Source organism: Anomalospiza imberbis, chromosome 19, assembly GCF_031753505.1.
Source record: "Anomalospiza imberbis isolate Cuckoo-Finch-1a 21T00152 chromosome 19, ASM3175350v1, whole genome shotgun sequence".
In the NCBI taxonomy this organism is placed as follows: domain Eukaryota; kingdom Metazoa; phylum Chordata; class Aves; order Passeriformes; family Viduidae; genus Anomalospiza; species Anomalospiza imberbis.
This window is the reverse complement of record NC_089699.1, coordinates 3,287,066-3,312,856: the sequence shown is the minus strand read 5'-3', so window position 1 is coordinate 3,312,856 and position 25,791 is coordinate 3,287,066. Positions and strand designations below refer to the sequence as shown.

At 42.2% G+C, this 25,791-nt stretch overlaps 1 protein-coding gene across 2 annotated transcripts in view; it reads right to left on the bottom strand.

Moving 5' to 3' along the window:
• Positions 1–329: 329 nt before the first annotated feature.
• PRKCA (protein kinase C alpha) overlaps positions 330–25,791 on the bottom strand; it is a 140,437-nt gene continuing 114,975 nt past the window's right edge. For both annotated transcript variants that reach the window (XM_068210018.1, XM_068210019.1), the window contains 9 exons: positions 19,835–19,978; positions 18,916–19,089; positions 17,754–17,845; positions 15,991–16,053; positions 15,203–15,341; positions 9,164–9,244; positions 7,695–7,802; positions 5,143–5,283; positions 330–681 (listed from right to left, as the gene is read on the bottom strand). In XM_068210018.1, coding sequence (XP_068066119.1) covers positions 517–681; positions 5,143–5,283; positions 7,695–7,802; positions 9,164–9,244; positions 15,203–15,341; positions 15,991–16,053; positions 17,754–17,845; positions 18,916–19,089; positions 19,835–19,978 — 1,107 coding nt within the window. In that variant the 3' untranslated portion in view covers positions 330–516. The remainder of the gene's footprint in view (positions 682–5,142; positions 5,284–7,694; positions 7,803–9,163; positions 9,245–15,202; positions 15,342–15,990; positions 16,054–17,753; positions 17,846–18,915; positions 19,090–19,834; positions 19,979–25,791) is intronic.

Sequence of the window (25,791 nt, the reverse complement as noted above, 5' to 3'; positions counted from 1 at the left end):
ATTTTTTTTCCCCTGCGATATTTTGCAAACTCAGTGATGTTTTTGCAATACCTTTCCCCCCTGGAGCTGACCCTGCTCAGGCTCTGGTGCTGCCCCTGAAGTCCCCAGGAGCATGGGGAGGAGCTCCCATCTCCCAGCATCCACCCCCAAGGAATAAATAAATACTCAAGGTGGCTTCTCATTCAGACCCCGTGTTAGATATTTTTCCAACACAATGGAGTGGAAAAGGGAGCAAAAGGACAGTCGGAAGTTACAAAATATAGAACGTACCAAAACATGGGTAAGTTTCAACAAGTCAGTGGTGACTTCTGGAAGAAAAAGTGGGCACCGTACACTAATTTAGCTCCTGTTAAGACAACATTGCTGCTGCAAAGCCCAAATCCTGACTAAGTGGCCCTTCCCTCATCTTCCACCCTCTAACCCTACAATTTCCAGGCCCAAATGGAATCAACGAGGCAAAAGCCTAAAAATTGTAGGGTTACAACTGCTCCCCACTGCGGGATTTGTTCTGCTGTTTCATGCTACATTTTCTACAAGGGGGTGCACGAACTGGGGGTTGACGTAAGAGAACCCTTCAAAATCTGTTTGGTCTATGTTGGCAATGACCAGCTGATCTGGAGGCGTCAACACCGGCTGTCCTCGTGTGAAGAACTTATCGAAGTTTTCAGCCCCTTTGCCGCACTGCAAGGGAAGGGAAAAGGAGAAAAACAGGCTGAAAAAAGTCAGCAATACAACAGCAGAGTTGTCAGGATACATGCAAGGCTTTCCCTCGTTTCTTATGAGTAGCTGAGGGAAAATTTTCTTTTTAGATATTTCGACAAAAGAAGCCCAGACCAATAGTGAAGTTTTAATAGCTGAATCCTGATAAAAAGCAGTCAGAAAGGTTTCCATCCATCAGCATGAGGTGACGAGATAAAGAGCTTAAATATTCAGCATTACCACGATACAAAAGGAAGAAGGAAATATTTTGATAAACATATGCTGGCAAGAGATACTTTCTTTGTCAAGTTGTTTCATTCTTTTTAAAAGCATTATCGTACAAAATTAAATTTTTTGTGTTAGTGTCTGTTTCCTTTATAGCCTGCAAAAAGCTTACTGCAATTAATTTATGTGCTTTGAGTCTTCACTGAACAGGCTTTGAACTCCTGAATTCCTATAAATTCGTAAATTTATTTTACTTATAAATTCATAAATTCCCATAAATTCAGTGAACTCCTATGAATTCATAAATTATAGCAGGGTCTCAGTCCTTGGGATGGCAGGAGGGCTGGGCAAGGAGCACATTCCGGGACAGGTCCTTGTTCCAAAACTTGCTGTCACAGGTTTCCTCCTTTATTTTCTTAAGAGACTCATTTTTGGGCAAAGTCCAGCCTAGAATGGGGTTAAATACAGCTACAGCCTGAGCACAGCTCCTTCAGAACAGAAAACAATGGAAATCAGGTTTGTAGAAAGAAGAGTTCTGAGGAATGCAGAAAAGACTTGATAAGCAGAGGTATGACCAGAAGCATGCTTAAAAATAGGAAGGTGGTACCAGAAGGAAATTAGCTTATGTGCAAGAAAAGAAAGAATTTTTGAGGAAAATCAAGCATTGAATATTGTGGAGAGGTGAGGAGGAAACTGGTAAGTGTGCTTATCTCAAAATTACTGGAACAGATCTTTGGACAAAGCAGGTGTGAGATCAAGGCAATGAATGTTTCTTCCCATTGCTCCTCGCCCTTTCCTCTCTATCCATCCCTTCAACATCCCTGAATGTGGATGTAAAGGGCAAAATTCCTTTACTATCTTCAGACTCAGAGGATAACTCGGAAAGGGCAGAATATGGCTTGTACAATAGACCAATATTAAATATTGATTTTTTTTCTGAATTAATACAACATGAGTAAATCTGTGCATTTGTAGGAGGATGTACTGGAGAGGGGCCCACTGAGGGGATTCGGAGTGAGAGGTTTGGAAACAGCCCAGGCAGAGTTTCCAACCTTCCCACAGAGCACCTGGCAGGTGCTGGGCTGGCCCTGCCATCTGAGCTGAGCTGCAAAGAACTTCTGCTGCCTCGGGCACATGTTGGCTCCTATTTCAGACCACGAGCTCAGGTTCTGGAGCCCAGTGCTCACAGAGGACACTTGTCCAGCCTTGGAAGAACACCAGCACAGGGACACTGCACCACGGTCAAGCTAACGGGGCTCTGCTCTCTCCACCCTGGGTTCTGCACCTCTCATCGAATGCCCTGGTGCCCACTGAGCCTCTGCATTTTGGGACAGAATCTCTGGAAAGAGCTGAACTTTGCCAAGGAGAAAACCTCTGAATTATTGGCATGAAGCCCCAAATTAAGTCGAATTAATTTAGAGGCACAACAGCCAGCTCAGAGCAGCCACAAAAGGATATTTTTTTTATTGCTAAAAAGGAAATTTTTGCTAAAAAGGTGTTCTACAGAGAAGCATCAACCTGCAACAAAATTATGCTATTTTCTTTCTTTTTAAATTTTTTCCCTCTTCTTTTTTTCAGCAAGTGAAAAGTAATAAAACAAGCTGGACATTGAACCCCAAGTTCCTGAGACCATTAGGTGTCTCACATTGCTTATGCTAGTAGAGGCTAAGAAATAAATAATACAAAATATGGGTATATTTTGGGTGCAAACAGAGTAGCTGATAAATAAATTTGTATGTTCAATGATGTATTTGTTTTCACATTAAAGAGTAGCACTGAACCTTAAAGCAGTATTAGAGTACAACTGAAATTACAGGACTCCTCAAACCCCTAAACTTGGAAATTCGAGTAAAATGTCCTTGCCAAATAATCAGTCTATGCCTATAACCTGTGAAATGTCAGTCTGGAAGGGAACATGCTATTTACAGCACCCAACTGCTGACCCAAAATCTGCAGCTCTGTGTTCAAGTGAGGATTGTGGAAGCAGCAGGATTATTCCTGCGGGAAAGCACTTCCTAGAGAAGATGCACCTATAAAGATTTCCCAAAAAGTATCACCCCAAACAAAGCCTATAAATACATCCGTATCTTCAAACAGATTAAGGACTGTGTGTTTTTTGCTTTCTAAAATCAGTATCCATCCCTGGAGGGATTTAAAACTTGTGTAGATGTGGTGTTTAGGGACATGCGTTAGTGGTGGGCTTGGCAGTTCTGGGATAATGGCTGGAACTCGATGAATTTAAAGGTCTTTTCCAACCTAAAGGATTCTATAACTGTATGACACTGATACAAGCAGAATCAGCAATCACCATAAATGAGTTGTGCATAGGGTATGTAAATACTGGGCTTGGATTTGAAGTTAGTTTTGTCAGGAGAGTTGGGCTCCGTGTGAATCTGCCTCGGTGTATTTTAACAGCAGCCTGTGCAAACAAACCAGGTCATGATAACCAGGGAGACAGAGCACAGCTGCTCTAAGGAGCAGCCAGGATCTGCCAGGAAGCTCCGATGGAACCAGACCACACTTCAAGCTTTTAGCACCTTCATGCTGGTGTGAATTTTAACTTCAAGGAGAGTCTAAGCACTCAGGTCCTGAGCTAGTAAAATTTACAGATGTGAAGGTAGATCTGCTTTATGATCAGCTTTAAATTTGACTTGAGAAGCATGTAAGAAACATCTCAAATAAAATAAGCTCTATGAGCTCCCCTTTGCACAGTCAGCTCTGGGGAAGGGTTGGGCAGGGCTGGCAGCACCACACAAGTTCTTCACTTATTTACACCCTTCCTGGCCTGCAAAATCCACACCATAGCAAAAAGGTATTTCCTTTAGCAATAAACACCCTTCTCAGCTTCAACTCTCTTCCTGTTCATGCGAAAAAGTAATTTGTATGAAAAAAGTGAAGAATAATTCAGGTATTGGTGTCCCTCTGTTCATTAATTCGTGACAGATACTGGTGTGTCTGTATTGGCAAATAAATTAGTGTAAAGAGCAGTCATCCTACACCTGAAGTGCTAAAGCCAGCCAGGATTCTCAGCTGAAAAATAAAAGGGTTAGAGAAGAAAGATTCAATGTTAGGACATAACAATTTACAGCTGTTCCTTAAACTTGTGTTCTTGTGTGCAAACTCTTCTCTTTGCCTGTCAGTGAAGCACAGTACATGCTGAAAGAAATTCTGGCTCAACAAGCAAAGCTCTTCCAATTCTATTATGCAAACAGCCTTCAGGGTAAGGACATCTTTCCACTTGCTTGGATTTCTAAGATGTTCCTGTAGATACATGTCCAAACCAGTAATAAACATGGAAAATAAACCAGGGATTAATCTTGCAAACTGAGCAGACATTGCTGTAGGATGGCGAATAAAAGCCCCTGTGCTGGGCAGCTAGCCATGGAGAAACTCACCCCTCTAATCCAAATCCCTCAGTCAGATCTTGACTTTAGATGTTGCTCAGAGGAGACAGTTAACCACATTTATGACCAGCCTCAAGTGGCTGATGTGGATGTGCCAGTTTTCCCTGTGTTCAGCTCCTCACATGGTGTGTGCCCATCCAGGCAGGGCTCAAAACACTGTGAGGCTTTTTTGCAAGGCATAAAGTTCCCCAGGTTACACCAAAGCATGAGCAGCCTCACAGACAGCTCTGCCCTCATCAAATGGCCTCATTTCAGCCATGCTCCAGATCTGCAGCAGCAACCCCACCCCTCGGGGAGTAGGGCTGCAGCCACAGTCAGTGAGGGAAATGATGCCTCAGGTTTTAGCTTTTTCTATTTTTCACATTCTGTGCTGCTTTAGTGTGTGGGTCTGGGCTTCATATGAGGGATGGTGAGCTCTCTGCACAGAGCAGGGAGACAAAACAATTCCTTCTCCAGCTGGGCACCAAGGACAAGAGCACAAACAGTGTGGGCTGAAGAGAGAAAAACAAGCAGGATGGGACTGCATGGACTGGAGCTGTAACTGGACAATGAACTCCAATATGCGAATGGACCAAAACTTATAAAAATGTGAGATCTTGTGACCAAGCCCTCTTTTGCTTCCATCTTGGAACCATCCAGGCAGAGCCACAGCTGTGGCTCTGGTACTGCCAGGGTGTGGCCTTTGAAGCTCTTCAATAAATACCCTCTTTATTCCCCATAACTCCATCTAGCCTCTGCTCCAGCTCCTTAAGGCATCAGTTTTGGTGACCCAGATGGGACAGTGAGGCATCTGGACCTCTGGCACCTCACTCACCACTTTAGGTTTGAAAGGTGGCTGAATCTCTCTGTTCTCCAATTTCTCCCAGTCAATTCTCCGGAAGAAAGCGTGTTCCCTGATGTCTCTTTCACCTTCCAGGCCACAGCCAAGGCGTTTTGCTGGATGTTTAGTCATTAGCTGTTGGGAAGAAAACACCAAATGATTCGGTTTAATGCTGGAAGGAAAGTGAGAGGGACTTTCCCCTGCCTGCAGTGCTCTTGCTCCTCTCCTGAAGATACACACTGCTAATAAAATTGTTTAGAAAAGCTAAAATGAAATTTTTTAAGAATTTTCTTGCTTCATCACTGGAGACAGCAAATCAGCAGCAAAATTAGGGGCTGCACTGGGGAAATTTTTCCCACTGGGCAGAGGTTGCTGCTGGAGGTGCAGGTGGTGCCCAGGACATGCTGCCATCTCTGCTGTCACAACTCACTCCTGAATTTCACCTCCAGTCTCTCAGTTCAGTCTTACAGACCTTCAGAACAGCTCCTGGCCTATCTCAACAATCAATTAAACATCATAAATTCCAATGCACTAAGGCTCCATGAAGTACAATCCCCCCACACTCCCATTTCATTTTTCTGGGGCTTGTTCAAGACATCTCATTACAGAGCCTCCAATTCTTTGGCACCCAGCTGACAACATCTAATCTGTGTTTCTTCCCTTGCATTCTTAATGACATCCTGGTCAATACTATACCCAGTTACAGAGATTAAACAGACTTGGGGAAACAAACCAGCCCCAAATCCACCAGACTGGCGTGATTAGAAACTGGAATGTGCTCCCTAATTAACAAGTTCCTCAGCATTTTCCAATTGGTGTGTACATTGGGAATTGTGCAATGCAGCATTAAATTCTCACTTCCAGTTTCGTGGGGACTTTTTAAAGCTCTGTTTAAATTATATGTGATTAATGTACTGCTGGGAGTGATACCTCAACAGATCTTCTTAAAACCTCAGTACCACTTTAGTCTCCTTCCAAATGTTGAGTTGATCTGATTCCAATTTTGAACCTAAAATAAAAGTGACTCTAAGCAGGTTTGGGAAGCAGCTGTGCACTGGGCAGGAATCACAGCCTTCTTTAAGATTAACAGCAACCTTCCCATTTTTCTTACCTTTTCCAAACCCCTTGCTTTAACAGTAGGTGATAAAAGAAAATGGGAGTATTGATTCCAGTAGTTTTAATTCTTTCCAAAGTTGCTGCATTTACCAAAACCAACAAACTCTCAATCAGTGGAATGTAAGTCAAGCAGACAAATCAATTCCAAGAGCAGAGTGGGCACGTTTGTCTTGCCCAATGGTTCCCAGTCTTGGGATTGCTGAGCTACCACAGACTGCAAGGGTCAGAAACCTTCTCATATTGACTTCTTAGCTCAGGAAAAACTCCCACTGAAACCTGAGATCAATTTGTCAGTTTAGCAGATGAAGAACATGTCAGTATCACAGACACTTGCCCAAAATCTCAAGGTGTAGGGTAATTTTAGCTTTCTGCCCTCCCTTGACATGAGCACACAGAAGCAGCAAACAGGGGAGCTGAAAACAGGGCAATTTCATCAGGTTCAGACTGTGCTGTTTGAATACGCGATTGGCACGACAAGGCAGCAATCTCAATGTACTTTACAAAAATACATCATGTTTATTTTTTGTTGGCCAGCACACCTACACTGGGATAAGCTCCAAAATTAGCATGGTCTTTCATTTTACCTTCTTGTTCCAAACACCTTTTCCTTGACGATTTTCTTTAATGGACTAATATCCAGCTCATGTATCATACTTCATAAATGGTTGAAAAAGATAGGAAGAATGTAAATACCAAATTAACTAAGTGCAGTGGTGTTTTATCAGTGCAAGTCAGACATCAAATAACCCATAACAGGCGGTAGATTGGAAAATCTGCAGACTGATGGTACTCTGGAGAATCACATGGAATCAAAGGAAAATCAAATGAATTCTTTTTTCCTAAGCTAATCCCCTGAAGCCAAATCTATTATTTTCCTCAAAAGTTAAAAAAAAAAAAAAATTTAGTATCTAAGACCAATTTTAGGCCACACGGGCACCACTGGGTCAGAATTTCCTTACGGTTTCCTTGCATTTATGCTAAAGATTTTCACATAAGCTCATCTTCACCTGCATTTAAAAATTATTCTCCTGAACTCCCATGCTCTGATCCTGTCATTAGGCATTCTGGGCTGAGGACTGGCTGGAGCACCTCCAGCCAAGCTGAGAAATCTCACCCTGCAGAATCGGGGTTGTGCTGCTGTGGCTCAAGAGGCAAAGCAGGGGGAGACTCTTCACACCATGGTCCTGTTTATAAATTCTGCTCTGGATTTGGCAGCCACTGATTCTGACATTTGTTCTTCCCATAAAACAAGCAGGCACAGCGGGAAGAGCCCAGCACTTACCAGTGCCATCAAGTGACAACACAGCTCAGCACTGCCTGACAGAAGTTGCACTTTAAAATACTACAGTGCTGTGTCAGAGCCAGGCAAGCCCAGTGACTCACAAGGATTGCCAAAAAGGAACTTAATGATAAATAACATTTTATCTCACCCCCTTGCAGATGGAGACTGCTTCTTTGGACAGTGATTTTGGGTAGGAAACATTATGCTCCATTATGGACTGGAATAGCTCATCTTCATCTTCCCCATCAAATGGAGGCTGTTGAAAATAAATCAAAAGTGAGTAACTTACTGAGTCTTCCTTTTAAATTCTCTACTTTTTATGAAATAGCATGACAACACCATGCCCAAAGAGATCCTTATACAGCAGTGCTCCTGGTCCAGGAACACCTCCCAAACTCACAGCAATCTGCAGCCTGGATATCTGCTGACCCAGAAGCTTAGTGTTTGACAGTGTCAGATTAAAATCAAGGAGGAATGTTCATTTCTGTCCCCAGAATGGCAGCCAGGTTAATGAAATGTGTGCAGGATTATCTCTGTCATCAACTTTAATCAGTTTTTAAAGCTACTGTGCACCAGACAGGCAAAATACTTCAAAGGGTGAAGTTTGGAGAATAACTTTCAATTACCTGGTGCTAAGGTATATCCATGCCTCACTTGATTCCAGTTAAACTCCAGTTTGTTTTATGTCATGGTTGTAGATTCTGCTTCTGAGACTATCCCAAGAAAGGGCTGCACTATATTTTAAAATACAGGGGTGGGAAAGTGCCCATGGATAAATCCCCAGGATATGGGCCTGTGCAAGACCCAGCTAATGGTAAATCTCCTTTCCTCCAAAGCATTCAGATGGCAAATATTTGCAATTCAGCCTGCAAGTGTTAACAGTTGCAGTTGCTGCACACGAAAACTTTTTAAATGTCCACTGGAATTCTGCAGAGAAACTCTTAAGGGTATTTGTTACAAATGTATGTTTTAAGCTTGGGAAATGCCTGCCTTTACCTACCACTCACTGAAAGCCAATTGCAGGAGTCTTTTTCAACTCAAGACTAACAGAGCTCCTTTAAGTTGGTGCTTATCTGCCATTTTTTGCAGCACAGTGTTGCTTCCCCACCCGAGTGACTCAGAGAGCAGCCTTTCATTAACTGTGCAGAATGAGAGGTCTGTAACTGAGCATATTTCCAAGCGCTGAGACCCATATTTTACCCCCAGGACATACAGTACAAAAACTGTATTCCTGGGATTTAACTGCAATGCAGAGCTTATCCACACTCTTATTATGCTTCCCTGTGGTTTCAAACTCCTAAATGGTATTTCTTCCACTTGACATGCATTTTCCCGCTCAAGTGTCTCCCTTTCAATCCTGAAGATGGCTATTTATAACATTATTGCAGTACAAAGGAGCCGTATTCAAAGGCAGAGCTTGATTATGTGGGTGCAACATAAAGAGCTTAAAGCCTAAATACATTCTCAGTTGAGTCAGTCAAGAGTACAAGGAGATAACAGCAGAATGAAAGGCTTCAATCCAATCCTGTAATGGTCTAAACCTTTAGGGAGCCTTGAAACAGAGCAGCCTTGGGGAGCAGGAGGAGGTCACAGCAAGCACAGGAGGGGGAAGCTTACCTGGCCAGCCAACATCTCATAGAGCAGCACACCATATGCCCACCAATCCACAGACTTCCCATAGGGCTGGTAAGCAATAATCTGCATAATCACAAAAAACAAACAAAGGAAAAACGCCTGTGTTAACTAACCCCAGCCTTGTGGTGCATTAGGTACATGTGTGACATGCAGAGAAGGACAGATTTCCTTGAAAAAGGCCAGAAAGACAATCCTGTAATCCTCACTCCAGCTAATCACGGGTTTCAGTGGGAGTTAGATTGTTTTGCAAGTGTTAGGCTAAACCCACCCACACCCTTGGTACCCTGATATTTTGGAAAATACAGCTCAGAGATTTCCTGGGATGTGCATTTGAGGGCAAAGGAGGAAGTACGGCAGCACAATGTAGGAGACAAAGCAAAACCCTTATCCCAACTGTTTGTGTCAAAGTCTGAAGTCATGAGGCTCACTTAACTTATGGACTATCAATTATTAAACCTTTCTTTTCAATTTTTATATTTCTGTTCTGCTGTAAAAGGAATCAAAACTTAGGAAAAGAGCAAAACTCAAAAAAACTCAGTTAAGTTTTCCCAAGCTGCGTGATTGTGATACTCAGGACAAAATACCAGCTACACCAAAAAGAAAGGAGGTTCTGCTGTTCAGACTAAAGGAAATGTCAAGTATTTTCCATGCTCTGGGTTCACACCTGACTCACAGAGCAGTACAAATTGAGTTCTGACACAGGAAAAGGCTGCAAGTGCCAGCAGCACCCAGGTCACCTCCTGCGTCATCCTCTTTAATCAGGGCCTCCTCAGAGATCAGAGTTCATTTATTGAAGAGCTGCATTTGGTGATGGCGTGGAGGAGTTTGGAGGTGCAGATGTTCCTCAGATCTTTCTAAACAACTGTGAAGGGATACTGTGCATTGTGAAGTGATGCAGGACATGCCACTCCCTGCCCATCCCCGCTGAAGGCAGCATCAGAGCCTTCAACTCCTCTGGAATGAGCAGGGAACTGAGGCAGTCAGCGCTCCAGAGGGGCTTGCATTTCATCTTCCTGTTTGCTCGTGTTTTTATGCTTTGTGAAATAAATTGCCCAGTCAAGTACACATCACACATCCTAAATTTTTTAGTAGTCTGAAAGAGAAGTTTAACTGCCAAGTTCTGCAGTTGCTCAGGAAAATAGTGAGTCACCAGTGCAATAAAGCAGGACTGCCTGGCTACTAAATAAAATTATGGTCTCTGTGTGGATATATGTCCTTGCCCGAGATACAGCAGCACATAATTTAAAAATTACTGCAATGTTTCTAACCAAAGGATTTCAAAATCAATTGTGCTTTGGAATGTATTAGACAAGCAGAGATAATAACAAGATTCTCATCTGGAAGACCCTACATAAAGGCAGTCCATATTAGCTGTCTCTTAGCAGTAATATGGGCTTAAAAATATATATTTGGGACATTAATTTAATCTTATAGTGACATACTTGGTTACTCTCCCTTCATTTCCATCACCAGTAAGTTCCTGCCTTTTGATTTATTAAATCAATATTGCCTTTTGAAACACCAAACACTTTCAAAGTTTCATCCAGGAAAAATACTGGCCTTTACACACAGAAAATGACAAAACATTTCATCCTCAGTCCTTCTCTGACAATGTCTTCCTGCCTTATGGAAAAGAATATTTTATATAAAAAGAGGGTATTTTTCAGGTCATTGATTTGTAAGGGCAGAACGTTTTGTACAACAAGTGCAGTCCAGGTATGTGGTTTTGGGAGGAACAGCTTCTTTCAATTAGCAAATGAGAAACAATGGATCCACAGCAGTGAGAAAGAAAATGCTGCCGCACTGCCAAGGTTCTGTACCTGGCAGCCAGGTCTGTCCAGGAGCCCACAGTGCACTTCTGTCCCTGTTGTGAAGGAGTTTGATGGGATTATTGAGAGGAGGAAATCACTTAAAAGCTGCAATGCAATGTCCTACAGTGAAAGTTGCAGCAAAGCACAGACTCAACAATGCTGATTTTTCTCCAGCAAGAGATGAGTCAAGGCTGGGGTCTTCTCTAAAGAGCATTCCCATCAGGAACTGCAACCTCCCCTATGAAATCTGCCTTTGGGGAAGAATATCAAACAGAATCATCAGGAGAGGCAGAATTAACATGGAAAAAGCTCCAATGGATGGTCAGAATCACTCCAATTTTTCTGCTGTTTGATGCCACATCTGATGAGCATAGCAGTGCCCCTCTGAGCTGGCACACACCTCCCTGACCAGGATGGAAGAGTGGGAATTGAGACATAAATACAGCCACCAAGGCTGCAAAAGTCCCACTGCAATGCAATGACAACACCTTTTCCAGTGAATTATCTCCGTGTAGGAAAAGGTGGCGCTGTCGCTGTCTGCTGCTGCACATGGGGAGTTTTCTTCCTTTAATCCCATCTAAATACCCCCAGGTTGAATCACCAGCTGGGGCCTGGTGAGGCTGTGGCTCCAGGGAAACCCAGACCAGCCGTTCGCCACGTCCCGCGCGGAACCCGCGGATAAACTCCTCGGACTGGGAGCTGCTCACAGCACTAACTGGGAAGTGCAAGCCAGAGGGAAGAATGCTCACTTCAAGGGAGGAATTACATGTGGGAGGAAGCAGATGAGCCTTCAATGTACAGTCAAACATGCATTGGTACGAAGTCAGCAAGTTCTAAACGTGGTATTTTCAGTAGCTCCCTCCTCATCACCCAGATTTCATCGTGTGCCACCTCCCAGCTGCTGCACTCAAAGCCACCCCTGCCTGCCTTGCAGCAGCTGCCAAAGTCATTCTATCTGCATGTACAAATTCTGGTGTCTATCAGAGCAGTTGGGGTATGTGAACCTGTCCTGTCTCACCAGAGTGTGCAGAGCAGACCCAGCAGTGAGGGAGTTCCTGTCCCTAGAAATGAAGCACTGCACCCTCCTCCACCTATGATTCCTGATTTTCACTGGCCAGGCAGCAGTGGAAAGCTGATGGGATCATTCTCTTCCCCTCCTTCTCCATCATTAATTTAAATTATTGCCTTTTTCATGTCCTTTTGCATTTCAAATGTCTCATTTTACCCATCTATTGCCATGCATTAAGAGCTTCTGCCTTTCCAGGTTCTGTGGATTTCAGCACTCAGAAAGCGTTCAGGAATTTCTCTCATCAAGCAAAATTGGCAGAAGGAGTTGTTTTTTTTTCTTTTTTTCTCTACTTTGCCTCCAAGGAAGGCACAGTTAAGAGCAGGACACAGAGATTAATATCAGCAATTTGTAAGACTGTTTAGATCATTGCAGCTAGTAGCCAGTTGGGATGAAAAGATTGTATCCCAGAGGAAAGAGGAAATATTTTGTGAGCATATATGATGTCTGCTAGAAAAGTTAAAACTCAGTTATTAAAAGAAATAAATATTACCATCACAAGAAACAGTCAAATGCACTTTCCAAATCTTTGTAATACCTATTTGCCTCCCACAGTCCTGGCAAATTCAAGGTTGGAACTGAAGGTTTTGAGGCAATGAGATGGAAGAGAAGGGAAATGGAGTCTCTAATTTGAATTCCTCTGAAATTCAGAATCAGCGCTGAGGCTGCTGCAGGGATGCTGATGGTGGGGTTCTGTGCTGGCAGAATCCCTTCCCCCTAATCCTCTTGACATCCATCTCCTCCTGTCTCTCTTGACTGGTCAAGGAAACACAAAATACTAATTGATTTCACAGCTATTTTACCACTCTGACCATAAATATTTAAGTTCAGCACATCAGGAAATACTCTGTACAAGATAACCACTTTGTGCCTGAGAGAAGCTGTCAGACCTGGGATCCCACCCGTTTAACCTCTGCACGCTCCTCAAATGGCACAGCGTAAGAAAATTAACCATAATTCCAGCCCATTATACACCCAGGTAACAGCAAATGGCAACTTTCCCACTCAGAAGAAAGGGAAAACATTATTTTGCAGCACACCAAATTGGGGGGTTCACTTTGCTGAAGGCAGCACTGCATTCCTCTGCTTTTCCATGCAGAGCTGGGACAGGGGACCCCAGCTGAGCTGTCCCTGCAGGGTCCTGGCAGCTGTGTGCTCCCTGATGCATCTGTGGGCAGGTCCTGCAGAGGCAGCGTGGGCTCCCTCAGGCCCCATGGGAGTCACCACATTCTTCCCCAAATGCTGCTGAAAGAGCTCATTCTCCATGCTGGAGTGCAGCCCACTCACAGGATTCTACTCCAGATACCTTCAAGAGTTTATTTAGATTTAGCTCCTTTATCTCCACCCAGCAGGGAATGTGACAGTGCAAATGAATTCTCATGAAAATCTATTAGAGATTTCTAATTTTCAGCCCATGGAAACATGGGCTGAAACACCCCTGCAAACAAAACAGGAACCCTCCTCTGAAGTTCACCACAGAACTAGTTAGTAAACTGTCAGTCACAATAATGTCTTCAGAGACAAAAGGAAATCAGCCAATTAAACAAAAAAAATCAAATCTGTTTGTAAGATAACAGACTAATTTTCTCTCACTTACTGGATGTTTTGGTAAAAGGTTTATTTCTTTATATGAAATTTTCAAATAAAGTAAAATAATTTGCTCCAGAATTGAGCCACACTGAGCATTCTGGTATTGACAAAATGTTCTTTGGCATTAACTGGCACAAGACAATTGCCACAGAAAGGACACTTTAATTTGTAATATTGGCTTAATTTATGTTTTGACAGAAGAAAATTAAATACTACTCTGGTTCTGATATCCTGCTGCAAGCAACAGCAAATGGTAAAAAAACAAGGGCGTATAATACACAATATTTCACTCTGAAAAGCATGAATTAGCAACCGGGAAAAAAAACCAAACTATTTTTCATTCCAATTTCACAGAGATGACAAAATTCACCTTAGACACTAATTTACTTGTCTGTGTATAAATCTCCGCTATTCCAATAAACATTCAATTACAGCCAGAAATGCTCCAGCCAGAGCTGCCTCTTGCTCACTACCCAGTGAACAACTGAGTCTCTTGGATCAGGATCCAGCCTCTTGCATCAAATTTGCTGCCAAACAAATCAAGACTTTTGAAAGCTCAGTATGCACAAAGACCAGATTTTAATATTCATGTATTTGAATTATATCCAAATCACCACATGTGCTTGTTTTCAATTCTTTAGACCTCAACTACTGAAATATAAATCATATCCAGACTCAAAGTCTTAACTCTAAGCTCGTATTTATCCCAGTGCCTTAAAGCACAACTGGGCTTCTCATGATCATGTTTTCATTTTAGACCCACTGCAGTTGGTTCAGGCTTCAATGTCATTTTCAGTGGCTTGAAAGCTGCACAGGTATGGCCAAGTCATGGAAAACTCAAGGTAAATTATGGATTTATTACAACAACTCCACTCAAGGCTTGCTCTCTCAGCTTTTGGAAGAGGCATTCCATGACAGGTGCTTTCCTGAGGTGAGGAGCAGCAACTCGTGGCACCTGTGCAGCACCTGCAGGACATGGCCTGGAGGAGACCATGGTGGTTTTACAGAGAAGTCTGCAAAAAGCGTCAAGACCTCATGAGTCCCTTCCCAAAAACCAGTGAGTGGTTTGTGATTTCCTGAAAATGCCAAATAATCCTTTCAATAAATGTGTGCTGGCAGCTGTGTGAACCTATGGAGGAGTAGAGTAAAGCAGCATTGTTTGCTCCCAGTGAAATATTTGCTGATCTCAGCAACACCCATGATGTTTGTATAACGTCACAAATTGCAAAGTTTGGTATAATAATATTTCCAGGCTACAAATTTAAGATCAGAAGTTGGTGAGCCTGGTTTTTTTTTAAGTTTTTTGCTAGAATGAGCAAAATCTTATCTCACAGAAAGTTAGCTTTTCAATTAACTAGGTATTTCTTAAAATAGTGAATAGTCTCGTTGATTACATTGCATTAATTCACAAATATACCCAATATACCTGCAGAAGTTAAATGGTGCCATCCATGGAGAATCTGGAGTTCGAGCCATCCAAACCCAGTGGTATAAAATGTGGTGGTACAATTTCCTTTAAGAGACTAAAAGGTTCTTGAAAGGGTCAATGTTTACCTCTGGTGCAATGTAGTCTGGAGTGCCACAGAAGGTCCTGGTTGTTACTCCATCTAACATGTGCTCCTTGCACATTCCAAAATCAGCAATTTTAATGTGTCCTTCTGAATCCAACATCACATTATCTAATTTCAGATCTCTGAGAAGAATCACAGTAATTTAAGGTTAATGTTTGGGATCAGCTAGGGTGAGCTTATTCTGAGTAAGGAATATTTGCAGCTCTTTGGGGGTGGAGGTTCAGGGTGCTCATGTGGGGCTGGCTCAGCCTGGAGGGAGCTGGGCAGACATCTAAGAATGACTTCAAAATCCTAGAATGAGTCGGGAGGGACCTTAAAGCCCATCCAGTGCCACCCCCTGCCATGGCAGGGACACCTCCCATTGTCCCAGGGTGCTCCAAGCCCTGTCCAGCCTGGCCTTTGGCACTGCCAGGGATCCAGGGGCAGCCACAGCTGCTCTGGGCTGGACAATGAATGAAGAGGTGGCTGTGTCTGACCCCTCACCTGAGACTTTTGAATGTGTAATATTATTAAACATCACACAGAAGTACAAAACATGAAAACATGAAGTTTTCCATTTTCAAGAGGTTTTATTTGAGCGGGGCAGAGCACAGGTGTCAGAAAGCTCAGGTTAAACAGGGCTTGGGTTTCCACCTCACCAACAGCAACACAACAAAAAGAGCTCTACACTAATGGCTTTTTGTTTTAAAAATACACTGAAATGTTAAAGAAACTGATCATGTGGGGATTTTAAAAATAGTTCACAAATTGCTTATGTTAGATCATACTCACCTATAAATAATCCCTCTGTTATGGAGAAAGAATAACCCAATTGAGATCTCAGCTGCATAGAACCTGTGTGGGGGGAAAAAAATCAGCAGATTTCTTTTTACCTCATGATTTTCTTCTGGCAAAATAAATTGGAAGGGAATCACAGTAAAGGATGATAATATAGTAGCATATGAAACATGTAGTTTATAGTGTATACATACAGGTGACATAAAAGACATAGCACTTCAGCTGGACCTTAACAGATACATTTTGAGTATTTGATGATAAAATAATGCAGAATATTAAAAAAAAAAAAAAATGGCTCCCTGGACCACAAAGAATGGTGCAGCTGGAGCACAGCTTTTTTTGCACTAACTCTGCTGCAAAGGTCCTTATCTCTAATCACAGATTGATGAACTCAGGATGCAGCTCCATGCACATTGCAATTCATATGGCATGAAATAATTTTGCAGAAATAACGTTCCTTTATACAGCCTGTTAATGGATTAATTACACAAAGCTAATTAAAATGATTACCATATAAAATATAATTGCTGAATGCAGTTAAGAGGTATGGAATTCTGGTGGCTGTTTGAAGCTGGTTGCCGTGGAACTGTGCAAATTACGAGCAAGAGGATTATTTAAAGTTGAGATTCATTTTTAGGCTCAGCACAGGGGAGAGGAAGCAATTGAGCTCTGCAACACTCGATCAGAGGTGTTTGTGAACACGTGTGAAGATGCAGCACAGGCAAAAGCTGTCATGAAGCACCACAGATTTTGCCAAGTGTTGGCAAGTTGCATTAGCTGGAGTCAAGGACGATCTGCCACCATCTCGGTTTGATTTGGTGAGTTGTTAAAATGTTTATCTGCATCTGAAACACTTCTGTTTACAAGGCCTCTCCTTTAAACAAGCCCTGATTGCTTAAATCAAAATGAGAAATTATTTTAACTGAATGCCTGAAGCAGTTGGTCACCCTTCATTTTGAAGTTTCATTAGTAAATGATTTATGAAACACTAACAAGTGGTGATGAGGTATTATAAGGATGGCTAAAATGGTACTGATGGATCTATTCACTCTCAAATATGCTACAGATCATTTTCAGTTGCTCACTGATGTGCCAGATGTACAATTACCTGAAAAGAATCATGTAGATAAACAACTCCTAATTCCTTATTAATTCCTCACAAATATATCACAGAAATTCTTACAAGCTATACACTGAATTTATTTTGTATAAACTGTAATTTATATTACAGTGCTGAGTCTATTTGTACCGCTTTTCTCTATAGCATTAATTCAGACTGAAGTGTTCCACTCACTGTTTTTTTTTAATATTTGCTTTTAAAATAATATTTATTTTAATATTTATATTAATTGTAGCACTGTAATTTATATTACAGTGCTGAGTCTATTTGTACTGCTTTTCTCTATAGCACTAATTCAGACTGAAGTGTTCCACTCACTGTTTTTTTTAATATTTGCTTTTAAAAACAACATCAGAATATGAAGTAACATCTTTAATTTCCTGCTGCCCTGCTTAAATTCTTGTCACTTTTCAAGTAAGCTTCTCCTGCCTTTGTTTGTGCTGCATTTTTGAATAAAGGCACAGCTACCTTTCTATGTGTTCAAACAACCTTTTCAACACAAAGTTCAGATTTTGGGCCTTGAAAACAAATAAAGGCCAGCCTGGACTTCATCCTGAGCCTGGGAAGAAGAAGAAACCAAATCCTCCTACAGTGTAACATCAAGATGATGGTATGATTTAAATACATGAACACTCACACTGCTTGTGGCTCCTTAAATTTTCCTACTTGCTGGATGTGATACATGAGATCCCCACCATTGACATACTCCATCACAAAATACAGCCGGTCCTAGGACAAAGTATTAAAGAGGCACATAAATACATTAGAGACAGTATTAGATATTCATTGATCAGCCAAAAAGAAAAAAAAAAGTCACTAGCATGTTATTAAAAAGCTTTTAGGATTATTAGGACTGGGAAAAAATTACAGATCAGGAAATGGAAGTGGAATGTTTTGTGCAGCCTTCAAGAGTAAATGATTGATGAGATCTGTCTAGTTTTGCCAATTTTAGTGCCATGCTTTTACAGATTATTTGTCTCCAACAGTTTCAAGAATTACATAAATATAGCTCAGTCTGAAAAATCTGTTTCTAAAAAAAATGAAAAAAAAAAAAAAAACCAAAAACAAAATCAAAGATGGTCAAAAATTCCAAATTGCTTTGAGGCCATTTCTAATTGCTGCTAGGAAGTTTTCCTTTGGAAGATGGTGGATGAGGCACTTGAGGACATGGTTTCATGGGGAACGTGGGCTGATGGTTGGACTTGGTGATCCTAGAGGACTTTCCCAGCCTCAGCAATTCCATAATTCCATGTCATCCAAGAGGCTGGCACAATGACACTGGGCCATCAGATCCTACCTCAAATGTATCACTGGGAGATGTTTTGCAATGTGATGGGCCAATAGCCACTTCATACATTTATAAGGAAAGAAAAAAAAAAGCCACTGTGTGGCACCAAGAATTGACAGAAAACAAAATTAAATCCACTGACACTGATTCATGACTAATAACCCCACGATGTAATAACAGCCATTAAGACTTTTCAAGTACTATCCTCAGAGCATTAAAAGTATTTGGGAACCTTTGGGAATCTGGGTTTAAGGCTCTGACTTACCAAAGCAGACACATTTAAGAATTGTCATGCTGGCCTGCCCCAATAAATGCATGAAGGAAAATCTTTTAAATTATTTTTTATATTTAAGATACAAGGAGTAATTACATGTGGGATTTCTTCACCATTTTCTACATGCAGAGGCTACCATACATGGGTTGGATGATAATAAATGTTATTGGAGTGATAAAATCCATGACCACGCAGCCTGGAAACATCGGGGTGGCAAGAAAGACAGAGCTCACGTACAACAGTCTGGAAACAAGAGTGGAGCTGTGTCAGGAACGGGGGCTTATCCTGCAGTGCCAGGACTCGTTTCTCAACCATGGTGCACTCCACATCATCATCCTGGATCACCACGTCTTTCTTCAGGATTTTGATTGCATAGAGCTCCTCTGTGCCCTTCCTGTCCGCCAGCATCACCTGCAGGACAGAGAAACAGCAGCGTGGAAATCCCCCAGGGCAGGGAGGGAAGGTCACTCAGATGCCTGAAGATTTAGAGAGATGGCAAGCCAGCTTTTCCTTTAATTTGTACAGGCAAATTTGATCAACACTCCAAAGTCATGATCCTTGTACAGTTCAGACAGCTTGTGCCCAAACCCGCTGGTTGACTGCAGGCTCGCTGCTGAAGGGCTGATAAAATGTTAAGTCCCAGGAGAATTCTTCAGTAAAGGGCAAAACTTTATCACCTGAGTTTTGTTCAAACAGGCAGGAAAATAGCAGTCTGTTCTCTCAACTGCTGGATTTCTAATATATATACACACTATTCCTGTTTTTTTCAAATATTCACCCTTACCAATGTTGGTGACTTCCAGGACTGGCAGAGTGACCTAGGTATTAAAGCCAGAAAAGTAGACTTGATTTCCTTGAAATTGCCAAGAAGTGAGGATCTGAAAGTCAGCAACAAGTTCTCATCTTGCCCAGAAGTCTGAGTTTTTAAATTTACTTTTATTTTTTCCAATATGCCAATTAGGACTAAAGTCTGCTAAGCCTTAGGGGGAATGACCTTACTCTTGTTAAGAAATCCTTCCTCAAAAATGCACATCCTTTTGACTCTGGGTTTTGCTTCTTAGAAGCCATTTATTCATTCTTCCTTAAGGAAAAGGAAAAAAAAAAAAAAAAAGAAAAGAAAAGGAATGTGAGTGAATTAATTCTGAAGAATTCCTACCTTCCCAAAGCTCCCCTTTCCAAGAACCATGAGAAAGTTGAAATCTGTCAGCTTCACCCTGTCCAGATTGTTGGATGGCACACTTGAGTTCTTGTCTTCTGTTGAAGTAATGACTTTGTTACCAGCTGGCCCAAGTTTGGCTTTCTGAAGAACATACACACACAAAAACAGCAAAGTGAGAACTGCCCGTTTTCCTGGCACAAGGGAACTCTGGGTGGAAGTTAGAGCTGGAAATGGCCAGGTCTGAGGTGGCATTCCCAGGTGAAAGTCTGCATAACAAAATATGCACAGACACACCTTCAAAGACTCATTCCAGCAATACTTTTGACATTATTGAGGGAATTAAAGTGGAAAACTGTGCTCATGTATAACCAGATAAAGCAGATACACTTATCTGGTTAAAAGAGCAAAACCAAAGCAAAGCCCAGAAACAAAATAAAAAATCATCATTTACTTTCATGCCAAAAGCAGCTTAAATGGCGCTTTTGTTCTGAAAGACAGAAAAAAAAAAAAAAAAAAAAAAGAAGCTATCCAAAAATACCATGCTGTAATGTGCATTGGGTATTTTAGGATATAAACAACCTCCTCAAAACATTCTCTTTTCAAATGGAGTTCTTCAAGTCACTGCATAGCAAGAGTTAAGAGAATTTTGACATGCACTAAGAAAAAGAACCTGCATTAAAAATCCCACAACACATGAGAATTAATGCAGATGAACACGGCCACTTTCAAACCAGCAGTACAATCAACTTTGATTTTCAATCAGGGGTTGATCTGGAAAAGGGAGGAAGGGGAATATTACAGACAAGGGCTCTACCAGACACTCTGGTTTACAGGAGGCTGCAAGTCTCAGTGTTTCACATGAGACACCATGGCATGGCTCAAGTAAGCTGCATTTCAAATATCAGAGTTATCAGAAGAGAAAAAAAGTAAGACTCACCAAAAGATAATGCAGGCTACAAGATAAGATCCTTTTTTTTCCTCAAAATAATCCCATATACCAGCAGAAGCAAAGCCAATAAGGTTTAGTATTTCTTTGGGATATAAGTGCTTTCCCCATCTGTCTGGTGTGCTGGGCTGGTTAATAACCTATAATATAGTTAATTTACTTTTTGCCAGTGATGTATGTTGGACAATTCAGGATAACTACTCTTCCCTCTGCTTCACAAAAGGACAATATTTGTATATTATTCCACTTTCACAGATAAAGAAAATTATAGAAATGGAGGTTTATTCAAAGTCACACAATACCTCCCTTTAGAAGCCATACCTGGCTTACACCTTTGGCACTGGAAACTGGGAGTTACAAACTTTCCCCTCCTCAAAGGAGTTTAAAACCATAAAATTGAGAGGCACTTGATTCACAGACTCCATCTACTCCTGCAGTAATGTCAGATTATCATCTGATAAAATAACCTCCTGTCACTTGAAAACCATATTCAGCTTGGATGACTCTTCCTGCAACTTTATAAGTGCAGAAAATCTTAGGCCCTGCCACAGGGATATGAATTTTGCAAGTTTAGATGTCTTTATTAAAAAATTTGTAATACAGCTGTGGGGAATTTCCTCCACAGCAATGCTATTACTTGTTTGCATGAAAGCAGCACTTTGAGCTGCTGATCAGGATCAGGGGCTGTGCAAACATTTAGGGAGAGCCAGTCCTGGATGTCAGCTAAAATCCCTGGGTCTGCAAGGGATGTTCCCAGGGCAGGTCTGGCTGCTGGGACAAATCTGTGCTGGAGCTCTTTGGCAGCACAAAGCTCCTTTTGAGGCCACACAGTATCGAGCCATGAGCAAAAATAGGGAAAAATCCCCCAAAATCCCAATATCCATTATTTGTACAAGATAAAGACATGGCTCAAGGGAGCAGCCTTGCTGGCCGTGCCTTTGTCATGTTCCACAAATGGGATCTCAGAAAAAGATCTTGCGTTTCTCATGCACAAAGCAATTTCAATATCCTCCTTTTCACTGAGTAATGGAGATCCAAATCAGGCCCTGAATGGAAAACACCAGCTTTATTTCTTACACCTTTAAACCCACTGGGCAGGTTGTTGGCAGTTTGTTTGAAAAATGTGTAACTCGAAACAAAAATCAAATTTTGCTCCAAGGCCATTTTTTTTTCCAGGTACAAACCTGCCAGCCAGGCAGGGAGTGCTCTCTGCAGCACTGCAATCCCAGGCTCTGGGGTTTCCAGCACTTTTTACATAAAAAAGCACGGCAGATTCACCAGCAAGCTCCTGTGCCTGCTGCTGGCTCCAGAGCTGGAGGCACTGCCCTCAGAGTCAACACGGGCTGGAATTGTCAAGATCTGAAGGCAGGATCTTAAAATAATATTTGAGAACCCAGCCAAGGCCTCCCTGCATCTTCTGAGCACTTAGATTCAATGAGCAACAGACATGCTCCTCTCACTCCCATTTTTCAGCTTTTTTAAAGTCAGACGTCACTCTCAGGTTGAGAATCTCTTTTTGCAGATGGCAGATTTTTGAGGAGAACACAAGGTTCCTCCTTTGTGCTCTGAGCTGTCTGACCCAGGCAGCAGGTGAACAGGGCAGGAGTTTATGGATGTGCTGCACTGTGAGTGACCTGTGCCTGTGGAATAGTGACAATCCTGGGTATCCCCTGCCTGAGCTGCCATGGGAGGGGTGAAGAGAGAACCCTGCTGCAAACCAGCTGGAGAAACCAGGGACAGGGCAGCCAGGGAATGCTGGGGAACAACCAGACTGACTCAAAGGAAGCACATAGCCCCAAAGTGGCAGGAAGTCATTAAATAATCATAACCTTATCAAAGGATTTCCCATCACCTTGACCAGCCACCAACCTCTCCGAAGCATGCAAACCCCCCTTTTTCACATTTGGCATGTGAATTCCTGTTACTGCTTTTTGGCTTAAGGTCCTAGTGGAAATAGAGTGAGAATTTCAAGACATTTCACTGAGCTCTATCATGAGTTTTATATCTGAAACACCTTGGCTGTAGCAAACAGAAAATGCCATGCAGCCGATATCCTCCTCCCGACTGCCAGAGCAAAACCAATTTTGCAGCTACAGAAGGGACATAAACTCAAATTATTCCCAAAAGCTTATTGCAAAAGACTGATATTTTGCCTTTCCTACCATGACTAAAATTGAAAATCACAGAATCCTAATTGAACCCTCCTTTATTTTTTATGGATATTAAAACTTGCTGAAGTTGAAGACAGTATTCCAGGCCCTGGATTAATTTTCAATCCACATTCCAACTCCTTGGCTTATTACCTCGGATAAAAACACAGTATTGTTACAACGAAGCCAGCTTGCAGCAAACCAGCCAGGAAAACAGAATGTTAAAGATAAATTAGTCTGCACTGGGAGCAGGAAAGTTAATCTAAAAAGAAAACAAGACATGCACATCATCTTACTTCCTCTGCTTTGGACGCACCTTATCTCGGCCAGTTCTTTTACCCTGAAACCACAGGTGAGACACATCTTATATATTCAGCCCAAACTCACTTCTCCATCGAGTACTAAGAAATTACAGTGTGCTACACTGGAGAGACTCTGGGAATTTGGTAGGTGCTTTTTGGAAAAGATATCTCAGGTTTCGCAGTAAAAACGCTTTGGATTTCTTTTTAATCTAAGAGTAACAATTGTACTTTTAATTAAATAGGAAAAAAGTTATCCAAAATCTAATGAGAAGTGTGATGCAAAGAAGAAACAGAAGTGATTTAGGGAATAGTAATTCTTCATTTTTTATGGCAATTGCAATAATTTTTGATGATTCTTTCCAAAACTTTCTGATTCTCCCCTGTGAAGAAAATTGAATTGGACAAAGCAATAAATCTGAATGTTGGTTCTTCTGCCCTCTGTGTATATCTGTAGTAGAGAATCTTAGGAATTACAGAGCTAAAAGACTGAATTGGTCATTTTCCACATTAGCCAGTAATAAATAAAAGTTGTGAGGATGAAAAATAAAAAAATACAAAAAATTCCCTTTCTTACTCCCAATCGCTTTAGGGCAATGAGTCTCCTTCCAAGATGTCAGTGCTTTATCACCTTGCACTGCTCTCCTCCACTGCTTCTCTGCTGCTGCTGGGTGAGATTGGCTTTGTTCCCACGTGGGAAACAAACGCCAGGATCCAAACTTGCAGCCATCCCCTCCTACCCCCCAAGCACAGCTTCAGGAGGGAGAAACCCACACCCTCTTCCATGGTCAGGCATCCAAGCAAACACAGAGCTTTGTGTGCAGCTCACTAGAGGATGTGTTCCTCGGTTGTCAGGGAAACTCACTCCCAGCGAGTTCCCAGATGCCAGCAGGATCATCTCTGGCACCACATTTTCAAGAGGAAAAAGTGATAAATGAAAAAATATTTAACAACAATGCTGAATTTCCTCCACATGAGCAGAGTGCTGTCTGGAGAGCCACAGTCCATCCTTTATTTATTGGCCCCAGCCACATCTGATGGGGAGGTAAATGCAGAGCTCTGCTCCCAGCAGCTGAGTGCTCTGGATTCTCCCAGCTCTGCTCCACATGGATGCCAGCATTCCCTCCTCATCTCTCCAGGTTCCACCCACCACCCCTGATCTGCCCATGCTGAGAACAGTGAGTGTGTGATGGAACAGGAGTCTGTCCAAACCCCACAGCTCCTGCACGAAGCTCAGCAGGCCAAGGAGTGACTGCACAGAGCTTATCTCAGGTCACAGAATCAACAAACAGCTTCGGCTGGAATGGACCTAAAAGATCATCTCATCTCACCTCCTGCCATGGCAGGGACACCTTCCACCAGAGCAGGCTGCTCCAAGCCCCAGTGTCCAACCTGGCCTTGGGCACTTCCAGGGATCCAGGGGCAGCCACAGCTTCTCTGGACAACCAAGAATTGAGATTTGTAGAGCAGGAATGTCTCCTTGCCATGACTTAATCCCTCTAAAAATTCTAACAAAGTCCCTGCTTCTCACATGGCAAGAAGTTCTCAGCAGCTCTTTGCTAGACCCTCACGTGCTCCTCAGATGTCCCTGAGCGAAGGAATCAGCCATCTCACACTGCCACACCCGGAGCCAAGGCTTCTGCTCCTAATTCTTGAATTAACCCAAAGCCATTGCAGGTAACACTCTGCATAACACTTAGAAAAACTGCAAAATGGATGGTGAGAAGTGAGGATGGAACAGCCTGAACAGTAAAATCCCAGCTTCACTATTCAAGCCCGGGGGCTGCGGGAGTGAAACGAATGCTCAGTTCTGCCTGTTGCTACCTGGACCCTGCACAGGGAGCATCAGAGCAGCTCAGATCTCAGACAAACCTCAGAAGATGTCACTGACAGAACCAGCAAAGCTCAGACTAAGGATGGGAAAACCAAAATAATAATGATTTCTTCAAGTCTCAAGGAAGGACCCATTCAGGTTTCCAGTCAGGTACACACCAAGTGAGAACTTTGATCAATGTGTTGAGCCATGAGCAAGCCTTTAATCAAGCAAATAAATCCAATAAATTTCAAATCAAAATCTGGAAGAAAAGCCCTCCCATTCAGTGAAATGTTCTCTGTCATTGTGGCAGCTTGTTTCTTGCATTATTGCATTTCCAGTTCCATGTAATTACAGGTGCTATGGTAGACTATCAATTTCCTACTTTCCACAACTTAATTACCAGGATGCTGAGAATTTGAAATGAGGGAAGTCCATTTCTAAGCCCCAGCAAGACCTAATGCTTCACCAGGCTGAGGTTTAATCTCCATGCCACAACCTAAGGCCAGTTTGTAACTCATCAGCAGAGTTTTGTTGGAAAGCAGGGAGGTGCCTGGTACCAGGGACATCATCAAGGATTCAAGAGGTTCACACACGGATTTCAGCCATTCCTTGGTGAATTTACACTGCAGCAACACTTCTCTGCAGCAAGGGGAACAGTGAAGAGATATAAATAACCAAAAAGCTGTTTATCAGCACTCTGAGATTCATTTTCATGATGGCAGTGTCACTATGGCAAACTAGGA